The 12,173-nt window shown below is 58.2% G+C and overlaps 1 protein-coding gene across 1 annotated transcript in view; it reads left to right on the forward strand.

The window, feature by feature from the left end:
* WIZ (WIZ zinc finger) overlaps nucleotides 1-12,173 on the forward strand; it is a 31,043-nt gene that overhangs the window by 17,904 nt on the left and 966 nt on the right. The window contains 10 exon segments of the mRNA XM_071727412.1: nucleotides 1,052-1,216; nucleotides 2,255-2,752; nucleotides 4,568-4,642; nucleotides 5,079-5,588; nucleotides 5,591-5,623; nucleotides 5,985-6,362; nucleotides 6,365-6,520; nucleotides 8,378-8,602; nucleotides 8,605-8,747; nucleotides 8,750-8,822. Of these exon segments, the coding sequence (XP_071583513.1) occupies nucleotides 1,052-1,216; nucleotides 2,255-2,752; nucleotides 4,568-4,642; nucleotides 5,079-5,588; nucleotides 5,591-5,623; nucleotides 5,985-6,362; nucleotides 6,365-6,520; nucleotides 8,378-8,602; nucleotides 8,605-8,747; nucleotides 8,750-8,822 (2,256 nt within the window).

Raw genomic sequence — 12,173 nt, forward strand, 5'->3', positions numbered from 1 at the left:
CTCCACCCCCTGTCCTGGCGGGCCCGGTTCGGATTCTCGGCGCTCTTCCCCTTCCCCTGGCGGTCGCTCCGCATGTGCCGGAGCCAAGATGGCGGCCTCCACCTCCTCGCAGCCCAAAGTGACAAAAGCGGCGACGGCGCCGCGACCCCGAGAGCGGGACCGGGGTGGGGACGGTGAACCCGAGCCCGAGGCACCGCCCGAGCCGGGTGAGACCTTTCCTCCCGACCCCCACCCCGTTCACAACCCCACGGGCCCACCCAAGGCCCCCGCCCCGACCCCCCCCCCCCCCCACGCCGCCCGCTCCCCCCCCCCTCCATTTTCTTTCCCTCCACCCCCCCCCCCATTTTTCCTTTCTCCCGTCGGAACCAGCGGCCCAACCCAGCGCTGGTTCCGTGTCCGTTACCGATGGGGATGGGGGGGAAGGCCCGGACGAGGCCGCTGTCTCGGAGCCGCCGCCCTCCTTTGTCCATCCCCCTCTGTGGCTTTGTCCCTCCTGGGGACCCCCGGGCCGCTTCTTTTGGGTCGCGTTCGGTTCCGGTCAGCGCTGGGGGGGTCTGGAGGGGGGGGGTGTATGGTGGGGGGGGTCCTTTTCCTCCCCGTTTCCCACCCGTGGGTGAGGGGCACAATCCCGGGTGGGTGTTGGGGGCGGGGGGGGGGAGCAGAGACCCCCGGCAGGGAGGTGGCACTGGGCCCAGGAGGGAATTGTCACTGTGTCCCCCCCCCCACAAGGGAATCCCCCACCATCCATCCATCCTTCCATCCCAGATGCCACCTTCGTGTCCTTGTCACCACGGAGATGCCACCTCTGTGTGTGTGTCCCCGTGTCCCCTCCTCCAAAATCTGCCACCACCCTTTCCCCAGGGACCCCTCCTTCAGCAGGAAAGTGTCACTGCTGTCCCCAAACCCCCCCTCCCCCAGCACTTTGTCCCCTTGTAACCCCTTCCCCCTGTCACACACTCCCCACCCCCTCTTGGGGTGACAGAGCCACCACCCTCACCCCCTTTGGGGTCTCACTTCAAGGGGGGGGCTAATAACCTCCTTCTCTTGGCAGTCCTGGCTCCTGAAGAGGAAGAATTGGTGGCCATGGAGGTGGGGTCACCTCCTCTCCCCAAAAAAAGTGTTCCAGCTGGACAGATGGATCCCCCCCCCTCCAGGATAGGGACCAAAATGTCACCCGAGCCCCCCGGGAGCAAAGCAGAACCTCAGGACCCCAAGGGTGAGTGATTTATTCCAATTTTCCTCCTTTCCCACAACCAACTTCTGAGGTTTTTTGCTACCAAGGTTTGTTAAACCCTTCCAGGAGGATTTTGGGTTCTTTTTGTTTAATTAATCCTCTTAATTAAGGGGAAGGGGGTGAGGGGTGCTCCTCAAAACACCTCAATCAATCCCTCCTCTCCTCATTAATAATTTAATTGTTCTGAGTGCTCACTCTGAGCTCCCTCTTTGGAGGAAAATCATGGGAAGAGGAGGAAGACCCCAAATCCCACCCCCAAACACCCAAGCCCAGGGTGGGACGGGGGTGAAAGATCCACCTCAGGGTGGAGAAACCACACTGTGTCCTGATTTTTATAAAACCATTGGATTTTCCTGAGGATTGTCCCCACTGTGTCCTGATTTTTATAAAACCATTGGATTTTCATGAGGATCATCCCCCCCCCGTGTCCTGATTTTTAGAGAATCCCTGGATTTTCAGGGTTGGAAGGGACCCAACTGCCCTGACATCTGAGGTCCCCTCAGAGCCTTCTCCTCTCCAGCCTGAAGAACCCCAACTCTGTCCTCACAGGAGAGGTTCTCCATCCCTCTGATCATCCTCCTGACCCTTTCCTGGCCACATTCCACCATATCCATGGCTTTTTGGGAACAGGGACCCCAGAACTGGACTCAGACCTCCAGGTGGGGTCTCAGGAGAGCAGAGCAGAGGGGGACAATCCCCTTCCGTGGACCTTCTCAGGATCCCTTTGGGTTTTTGGGCTGCAGGTGCACACTGAATCCACTTCAGTGCACATCAGGGGTGGGATTTGATGATCCCATGAGAGCAGGGAATGGAAAATCCTTTCCTTGAACCTTTGGATGGAACCCAAAACTTTCTGGCTTTTCCAAAATGCTGAATCTTCTCCGGGGCGGGGTGGGGGGGGGTGAATTTTGTTTCTTTTTTAAGCTGATTCTTTTGGTTGATGATGGAACTTCTCATCCCTGATTTTTCCCTTTCGGATTCTCCCTTTCCCCCCCCTTCCTTTTCCTTTTTTTTTTCCAGCCCAGAACCTCACCACCTGCGAGGTCTGCGGCGCCTGCTTCGAAACCCGGAAAGGGCTCTCCAGCCACGCTCGTTCCCACCTCAGACAGCTCGGGGTGGCTGAGTCAGAGAGCAGTGGGGCTCCCATCGACCTCCTCTACGAACTGATGAAGCAAAAACCTGGGAAAAACGAGGGGCACCCCTTATCCCCTCCGTCCCTCAGCAAAAAAGCCCCCAAAGATCCCACCTCCACCCCTCGCCCGCCGCTCCTCCCCATGGCCAAAGCTTCTGAACGATCCTTGGATGCTCCTTCTGTCAACAAAGCCATCAAATCCCCCCCGGGCTTCTCCAAAAACCTCTCCCAACCCGGTTCTCCCATCCTCAAGAAGGTTCCCTCTGCTCTTTCGGGTTCTCCAACTCCCAAAAACCCTGAGGAGAAAAGCTCCAAGCTCTCACTCAGCCCCTTGCAGAGCTCCCCGAAAACGCAGTGGCCGGATGAGGAGGGACCCCTCAATTTGAGTGAGTTTGGTTTCATTTGGGTTTCTTTTTCTTTTTCCATGGTGTTTTTCCACTCAGGAAAAGAGGGGAGGAATTCCTGGAAGTCCTTCATCAAGGGAGAAGGGTTGAGGTGGTGGTCAGCAGTGTGTGTGTGTGTCCCTCCAAGGGTCAGTGGTGGGTTTGGTCTCATTTCTCACCTGGCTGAGGTGACATCAGTCTGGGAGAGGTGACTGGCACCCAGTGGGACCTGGACAGAGAGGAACCTCATGAGGGCATCTCTGACGAGAAGGATTTTGGAGTCCTGGTGGCCAAAAAGGGGTCTCATCCTCCATCTGGAACTCTCCTCCTCTCCTCATATCCCATTTTCTCCCATCTGGAGAACTGAGTCCAGATCTGGGATCCTCAGGTGAAGAAGGAGCTGCTGGGGAGGGGACAGCAAAGGGACGTAGAGGTGATGAGGGGATGGGGACATCTCTCAGAGGAGGAAAAGCTGAAAAAAATCCCCCTGGCTGAGGCTTTCTCAGCCCTCCCAGGTTTCTTGGAGCTGTAGGGCTACCAAAGGGCTCCATCTTGGTGGCCATCTCACTTTGCTCAAGCTGCAAAGCTCAGGGGTGGCAGAACCCGTGGGGAGGGGCTGGGCTGGAGTCTCCTGGAGTTTTCCTGCTCCAGTTTGAAGGTTCTGGAGAACCTCTGCTATGGAGACACTGAGAGAGTTGGAGTTTTTCAGCCTGGAGAGGAGAAGGCTCTGAGGGGACCTTCTTGTGGCCTTCCAGGATCTGAAGGGGCTCCAAGAAAAGTGGGGAGGGACTTCTTGGGATGTCAGTAGTGATAGGACACAGGGGGATGGATTCAAACTGGAGGAGGGGAGATTGAGATTGGAAGTTGGGAAGAAGTTCTCCACCAGGAGGGTGGGGAGACCCTGGAAGGTTCCCCAGAGAGGTGGTGGAAGGATCATCCTTGGAGGTCTCCAAGGCCACGTTGGGTGGGGAACCTGATCCAGTGGGGGTGCCCATGGCAGTTGGGTTGGACCTGGATGATCCTCAAGGTCCTTTCCAACCCTGAAATTCTGTGATTCTCTGTTCAAACCAGAGGGAGATTTGGACTGGAAGTTGGGAAGAAATTCTCCCCCATGAGGGTGGTGAGAAGGTCCTTGGAGGTCTTCAAGGCCATGTCGGGTGGGGAACCTGATCCAGTGGGAGGTGTGGGCAGGGGGGTTGGACCTGGATGATCCTCAAGGTCCCTCCAAGCCTGAAAATTCTGACTCTAAACAGGAGGCTCTGCCAAACCCCAGGAGCTGGTGGCTCCATCCCTTTCCCTTTCTCACCGTTGTCGGAGTCGGAGTTGTCAGAGCCGTCTGTTTTGGCTGCTTTGCTGTCGGGTTCCTCAGAGCTGTTTTGTTGTTTCCTTTCTTCCCACTGGAATCTTTTCTGAGTTTCTTTTTCTGGGGCTGTGAGAGGAGAGGAAAAGTTAAGCCCAGAGACAGAGTGGCCACCCCCGTTCAACCAGCACTGATTGTACTCATCTTTTAGTGACTTGGAGTCTTACTCACTTTTAGTGAGTTAGAGTCTTACTAGAGGCTTACTCTAACTTTACTAAGTTAGAGACTTAACTGTTGTTAAGTCTCTGAGAGGCAGAGGGGATCAGGAAGGACACAAAATCCACCACTCCTCCATCCTGGAATATGGGGAATTATGCTGTGGTGGACCACAGAAAAAAAAAAAAAAAGGTTTTGAAAAAAAGGTTTTAGGACTTGTCTCAGCACTGCTGTGCAACTGAGACAGGAGGTAACGTGCTACAAAGGCAGTGAGATGCAGAATTATCCATTGTCATTTCCAGAGTGGATTTTGGAGCAGGAAACGTGGGTCTGTTGGGAAACAAACCTCTATCCCAACCGAGCAGGACACAGCCCAGGTACTTACTTTAAAATCCGAATCCCACATTTTCCAGTTTTCTCCTCATTCTTTGTTTCATCATTCCTCCTCCATAACGCATATTGCCCGAGAAACCTCGCATCCCCTGGAACATGCTGAGTTCTGGGAAAATATTGTGGGAAAGTGAAGAGAGGGAAAGGGAAAGTGAAGAGAGGGAAAGGGAAAGTGAAGTGAAGAGGGAAAAGGAAGTTAATCCCAGAGACAGGAATGGCCACCCCCGTTCAACCAGCACTGGTTGTGCTCGTTTTTTTAGTGAGTCCCTGATCCAGTGGGAGGTTTGGGCAGGGGGGTTGGATCTGGATGATCCCAAAGGTCCTGTATGGTGTTCCAGGTCCTGAATGCTCTCCAAGGTCCTTCCCAGAGGTCCCTGAAATGAGCCGGGGGTTCCCTTCTCCTCCTCTCTCCTCTCCCCTCAGCCTCGGGGTCGGAGCCGGTGCGGGACATCCGGTGTGAGTTCTGTGGGGAATATTTTGAGAACAGGAAGGGGCTTTCCAGCCACGCCAGATCCCACCTGAGGCAGATGGGAGTCACCGAGTGGTACGTGAACGGCTCCCCCATCGATACCCTCCGAGAGATCCTCAAAAGAAGAACCCAACCCCGGAGCAGCGGTGGTGGAACAGCCAATCCATCCCTTCCCGGCCCAAAAACCATGGCCAAGAGTCTTTTGGGTGCCATGGGATCCTTGGAAGCCAGAGGTCCTGGAGAACTTCACATCTCAACTCTTCCCAAGAAGGTCCAGCAAGCTGGAAGCCCCCTGGGGCAATCTCCTACCTCGTCCCCACCTCCCACTGCCCGGAAGATGTTTCCAGGCCTTTCTCCTCCCTCCTTGCAGAAGAAACTCAAACAAGATCACCTGAGGGTAGAAATCAAACGGGAGATGATGTCAGGAGGACTCCATGGAGAACCTCACCCCTCTGACCCAGCTTGGTCCCACGGGAGGAGATGTCACCCCTCAACCTCTGTAAGTCCCAACTCTGCCCTTTCCACCAGATCCTTGGGGTTCCGGGAGGGCCTGAGGGTTCTGCTCTTGGTGGTGGGAGAGGGAAGGGGTGGAGAAAGGGGGAGGGAGAGTGAGAGGGTGGGGAGAGAGGGAAGGAAGGTGGGAAAAGGAAGAAGGGTGGGAGAGGGGGAAGAGAGGAAGAGGGGTGGGAGAGGGGAAGGAAGGGTGGGAGAGGGGGAAGAAGGGTGGGAGAGGGGAAGAGGGGTGGGAGAGGGGGAAGAGGGGGTGGGAGAGGGGGAAGGAGGGGGTGGGAGGGAGAGGGGGAAGAAGGGTTGGGGGTGGTTCCTTTTTCCAACCCTGACCCTTCCATCCCTCCCTGCAGCTTCCCGAGCCGACCCGGTTCGGGACATCCGGTGTGAGTTCTGTGGGGAATATTTTGAGAACAGGAAGGGGCTTTCCAGCCACGCCAGATCCCACCTGAGGCAGATGGGAGTCACCGAGTGGTCAGTGAATGGATCCCCCATCGATACCCTCCGAGAGATCCTCAAGAAAAAATCCAAACCCTGCATCATCAAAAAAAGAGCCTCATCCCACCGGGATCGAACCCCATCCCAAAACATTGGGGAAGATGGGACGGAGCTAAAAACCCCTGGAAAACTCCTCCAGGGAATGACCTTGGCTCCTTTAGGGGGGAGGTCAGGGAAACCCAACCCTGGTGGTACCACTTTGGGTCGGGAGCTTTCCCTCTCCCCCCTGGCTGGGAAAACCCAAGGGGGTTCTTGGCCCCCTTGGCCACCAAGCGACCGCTGCCGGAGGATCGGTTGGGATCCCACCACGGGGAGGTGAAGCACAAATCCTACATCCAAACGGAGCTGCCCTTCAAATCCAAGGCCCTGCACGAGAAACCCACCCACAGCTGTGAGTGGGGAGGGGGACAGGGGGAGTGGGGTGAGTTGGGGAAACCCTCAAAGCCAGCAGGGAGCTGAGCTTGGAGGGGTGCAGAGCTCCAGGAGAAGGGAGCGGAATTTGGGGGTGGGGAAGCTTCTCCTGGGGGGGTCCTTCCTTCTCCCACTTCCCTGCACGTCCCCACTCTCTTCCCTCTCCCACCCATCTTCCTTCTCTCACCTTCCTTTCCTCCCCCCCCCCTCTCCCCCTCCTCTTTTTCTTGTTTTCATTTTGCCCTTATTCTTTTTCCTGGTTAATTCTTTTCTTCTTTGCCTTTTCGAGTTCTTTCTTTTCTTCTTGATTTTTTTTTTGCACTTCTCTTTATTCCTCCCTTTTTACATGAACCTTTGCCCCCCCCGTCTCCCCCCTGCTCCCCCCCCTCTCCCCCCCCTCTCCCCCCCTCATCCCCCCCTCTCCCCCCCCTCTCCCCCCCCTCTCCCCCCCTCTCCCCCCCCTCTCCCCCCCTCTCCCCCCCTCTCCCCCCCTCTCCCCCCTCTCCCCCCCTCTCCCCCCCCTCTCCCCCCCTCTCCCCCCCTCTCCCCCCTCTCCCCCCCCCTCTCTCCCTCCCCCCCCCACTTTCCCTCTCCCACCCATCTTCCTTCTCCCACCTTCCCTCTCTCTTTTCTTCCTTCCCTCTCTCCTCTCTTCTTTCTTCTTCCACCTCTCCCCCCTCTCTCGCACCCTTCCTCTCCCACTCATCTTCCTTCTCCCACCTTCCTTCCCTCTCCCCTTCCTCTTCCCCTCTCTCCCTCCCTTCTTTCTTCTCCCAGCTCTCCCCTCTCTCTCCCACCCGTCCCCCCCTCCACTCCTTCCTTCTCCCACCTTCCTTCCCTCTCTTTCTCGTTCACTCCCTTCCTTCTTCCCTCTCCCCTTCTTTCTCCCACCCTCCCTCTCCCCTCCCTCTCCCCTCCCTCTCCCCTCCCTCTCCCCTCCCTCTCCCCTCCCTCTCCCCTCCCTCTCCCCCCCCTCTCCCCCCCTCTCCCCCCCCCTCTCCCCCCCTCTCCCCCCCCTCTCCCCCCCTCTCCCCCCTCTCCCCCCCTCTCCCCCCCCTCTCCCCCCCTCATCCCCCCCTCTCCCCCCCTCTCCCCCCCTCTCCCCCCCCTCTCCCCCCCTCTCCTCCCCCCTCTCCCCCCTCTCCCCCCTCTCCCCCTCTCCCCCTCTCCCCCCTCTCCCCCTCTCCCCCTCTCCCCCCTCTCTCCCCTCCCCCCCCCACTTTCCCTCTCCCACCCATCTTCCTTCTCCCACCTTCCCTCTCTCTTTTCTTCCTTCCCTCTCTCCTCTCTTCTTTCTTCTTCCACCTCTCCCCCCTCTCTCGCACCCTTCCCTCTCCCACTCATCTTCTTCTCCACCTTCCTTCCCTCTCCCCTTCCTCTTCCCCTCTCTCCCTCCCTTCTTTCTTCTCCCAGCTCTCCCCTCTCTCTCCCACCCGTCCCCCTCCACTCCTTCCTTCTCCACCTTCCTTCCCTCTCTTTCTCGTTCACTCCCTTCCTTCTTCCCTCTCCCTTCTTTCTCCCACCCTCCCTCTCCCCTCCCTCTCCCCTCCTCTCCCCTCCCTCTCCCTCCCTCTCCCCTCCCTCTCCCCTCCCTCTCCCTCCCTCTCCCCTCCCTCTCCCCTCCCTCCCCCCTCCCTCCTCCTTCCCCCCTCTCTTCCTCCCACCCTTCCCTCCCCCCCACACTTTCCTTCTCCACCCATCTTCCTTCTCCCACCTTCCCTCTCTCCTCACTTCTTTCTCCTCCCACCCTCCCCCCTCCCTCCCTTTCCCCTCCCCTCCACCCCCAACCCACCCCTCTCCCTCTCCCCCCCCACCCAGCCCTCTCCCTCTCCCCCAGCCTCTGAAGCTTGCTGTGAGCTCTGTGGTCTCTACTTTGAGAACCGCAAGGCCCTGGCCAGCCACGCCCGCGCCCACCTGCGCCAGTTCGGGGTCACCGAGTGGTGTGTGAACGGTTCCCCCATCGAGACCCTCAGCGAGTGGATCCGACACCGACCCCAAAAAGCAGGGAGCCTACAGGAGTTACATCCAAGGGGAAGACCCTTCAACAAGAAATTCCGGAACTCTTCCACCCGCGGGATCATCACGAAGGAACCCGACGGATCCCCCTCGGCATTCAGAGTGGTTCCGGGGCTGTCGCCCTCCTCAGCAAAGGGATGGGAGGAGGGGATTTGGGTCACGGAGAAGTCGGGAAGGTTCTGGATGGGGGAAGTGGGAACGGCCCCTGATCACCTCCCCCCTCTCCTTGGTAAAGCTGGAAGAACATCAACGATCCAACATCAACAGTGAGCAGGGGAGGGGGGAAAAACGGAGAGGGGAGAAAAACAGGGAGAGGGGAAGCTCTCCTGCCTCCACCCCTCTTCCCTCTCCCATTCTCCTTCTTTCTCCCACCCTCCTTCCCTCTCCCACCCCCGTTTTCCCTCCACCCTTTTTCCATTTCCCACCCTTTTTCCATTTCCCACCCTTTTTCCATTTCCCACCCTTTTTCCATTTCCCACCCCCTTTTCTCCCACCCCCTTTTTCCCTCCCACCCCCTTTTTCCCTCCCACCCCCTTTTTCCCTCCCACCCCCTTTTTACCTCCCACCCCCTTTTTCCCTCCCACCCCTTTTTCCCTCCCACCCTTTTTCCCTCCCACCCTTTTTCCCTCTCCACCCCTTTTCCTCTCCCACCCCCTTTTCCCTCTCCCACCCCCTTTTCCCTCTCCCACCCCCTTTTTCCCTCCCACCCCTTTTTCCCTCCCACCCCCTTTTTCCCTCCCACCCCCTTTTTCCCTCCCACCCCTTTTTCCCTCCCCCCTTTTTCCCTCTCCACCCCCTTTTCCCTCTCCCACCCCCTTTTCCTCTCCCACCCCCTTTTCCCTCTCCCACCCCCTTTTTCCCTCCCACCCCCTTTTTCCCTCCACCCCCTTTTTCCCTCCCACCCCTTTTTCCCTCCCACCCCCTTTTTCCCTCCCACCCCCTTTCTCCCACCTTTCTTCCCTCCCACCCTCTCCCCTCTCCCATTCTCTCCCCTCTTCCCAGAACTTTTTTGTGGAATTTTAGCTCAACCCCTCCCCCACCCCCAATATTTCCTCCTCCTGCTGCCCCTCCCCCCCCCCTTTTTAACCCCTCTCCATTTCTCCTATCCCAGAGTTTGAACGGAGACAAGCGAGACCCTGGATCCCCCCCTGCACCGGGAAGGGGAAGGAGGGGAATTCCAGCAGAAACTGGAGGAGACGCGGCAGCCGCCTCCCCGGGTCCGACAGTGCCCTCCTTGTCCCACGGCCCCCCCAGACCTCCTGGTGAAGTTTGTGGGAACATCTACACCCTCAAGTGCAGGTTGGTCACCTCGGGAATGGGATCCTCCATCCTGGATCTCTTGGGATCACGGAACCCATTGGGTGGGTTGAAGGAACCTTCAAGCTCATCCAGTTCCAACCGTGGGTGGGTGGGGACACTTCCCACCATCCCAGGTGACCTTGGACAGTTCCAGGGATGAGGAAAATGTATTCCAGGGTCTCCCACACCCCTTCCCAACCTTTTTCCCTTTTCTCCCTTAGGTTCTGCGAGGTGGAATTCCAAGGTCCTCTTTCCATCCAGGAGGAGTGGGTCCGACACCTCCAACGACACATCCTGGAAATGAATTTCTCCAAAGCAGATCCCTTAAGGGGGGGCGAAGCTCCCCTGCCCCCGAGCCCCCCACTGCCCTGGCTGAGGCACAGTAACGGGGTGCCCAGACCCCCCCAAAACCCCCACGCACCCCCCACCCACCCAACGGGACCCCCGAGCTGCCCCCACCCCCCCGGATGACGCCGTCTTCATCCTCCTTTTTTCCTACCTTCACAATTCTGTATTTTTCTGGATAAAGGGGGGATCAGTCGCTCTGGGGGGGTCTCCCCTCAACCACGGGGGTCCCAGGGTGGGGGGGACCCCAAGTCCTGGCCACAAGCACTACACAGACCCCCCCAACCCGACTCCTCGGGGGATGGGGAGGGAACGGTTTCCAGGAGTAGGGGGAGGTGTGGAAAGGGGGGAGGGGGGAATTTTTTTTTCCTCCCTCCCTTGACTTTCATTTCCCCCAAATCTGGCGCTTTTTTTTTTTTTTTTTTTGTGGTTTTTTAACCCAAAGAAATTTTACCATTTGGGCTGGAATGGGGGGAAGCAGCCACGGGCCCGGGCAAACGCTGTGGATTTTGTACATGACCCCACGAGTTGATGTATATTCGAGGTTTTTTTGTTTGTTGTTCTTTTTTTTTTTTTTTTTTTTTTTTTTAGTTTTAGTCGGCTGTAGATACCGGAATCCTTCAGTTCCGGGCTTGCATGTTGCCCAAGATCCCTTTTTCTCACACCTAAACGCCACCCGCTCTTCATTAAAATGAAATCAAAGCTCCCAACGGATCCTGGGAATTTTCCCCAGGATCCCCTGGGATCAGCGGTGTGGGAGGGTTGGGCTCAGCCCATCCCCCCCCTCCAGGTTCACTTTTTGCTTCGGTGTTGATTTTCTTCCCCATTTTTTCCTGATTTTTTCCCCATTTTTTTTTTTTTTTCCTGTTGAACCTCTAGAATTGTGTAGAAATAAGAAATATTCGTCTTATTTGGGAAAATCCCCAGAACTTCCCTAATTTTCGGGAAGGGATTTTAACAGAGAATTTTTTTTTTTTTTTTTTTTTTTTTTTTTTTTTTCCAACTTTTTGTTTTGTTTTTTGGGGCAAATTCTGGTGATTCTTGTACCCGGGACTAGGGGACGGTGGATTAAATTCTTCTGGAAATGATGGCAGGGGAGAGCGGAGTCTCTGGGCGGCCCCATGGCACGAGGGAGGGGGTGGGGACGGGGACGGGGACAGAGTTTTGGGGGATTTGGGCGGTTGGGGGGGGAATTGGCAGATTCTGGGGGGAATTTGGCAGATTCTGGGGCTCCTCTGGCGCGGGGGGACCTCGTGTCCTGAGGTCACGCGGTCAGCCTGAGGCCACGCCCCTTGGGGGGGTGGGGCGCGGAGGGGGCGGATTCCCACGATCGTAGCCAATAGGAAGGCTGATCTGAGGGGGCGGAGCTAGGGCCATTACAAGAGGAGGCTTCGACCCTCCTCTTTTCCACCCGGCCAATCAGCAGCCCAGCGCCGTTGCCACGCCTCCTGGTGTGGTCGAGCTGCGATTGACACCTCCGCCAGCCAACCGCCGCCGCGCTCTCCCTGCGGTGGAGTTGAGCGACGTCTCCCTGCAGCCAATGGGAGCGGAGGGTGAGGCGGGAAGTGGACCGACACCGGCGCGGGGGGACCGCCGGCCAATGAGAGCGAGGGGGCGGAGCCTTGCGCGCCGCGTTACCGTCCGTGACAGTTGGAGGCGGCGGGCGGCGGTGCCGCCATCATGAGCTACTCAGGTGAGGGCGGCGGCGCAAGATGGCGGCGGGGGCGGCCCTGAGGGGCAGCGGGGACGCTGGCCGCAGCTGCAGCAGCCTCCGCCGGGACTCGGTGTCTCCGGGAGCCTCGGTGGGGTGGGCACTGAAGGGAGGGGAGGGGGAACGGGCGCTGCCGCCGCCACCGCCGGACGCGGAGCCGCCGGGAGCCTCGGTGGGGCGGGCACCTGACGGGGGGAACGGGCGCCTCCTCGCCCCGCCCCGTGTCGGGGTCCGAGCGGCGCTTCAGAGCTCCGGTGAGGCC

Source organism: Heliangelus exortis, chromosome 27 (assembly GCF_036169615.1).
Source record: "Heliangelus exortis chromosome 27, bHelExo1.hap1, whole genome shotgun sequence".
Classification (NCBI taxonomy): Eukaryota; Metazoa; Chordata; class Aves; order Apodiformes; family Trochilidae; genus Heliangelus; species Heliangelus exortis.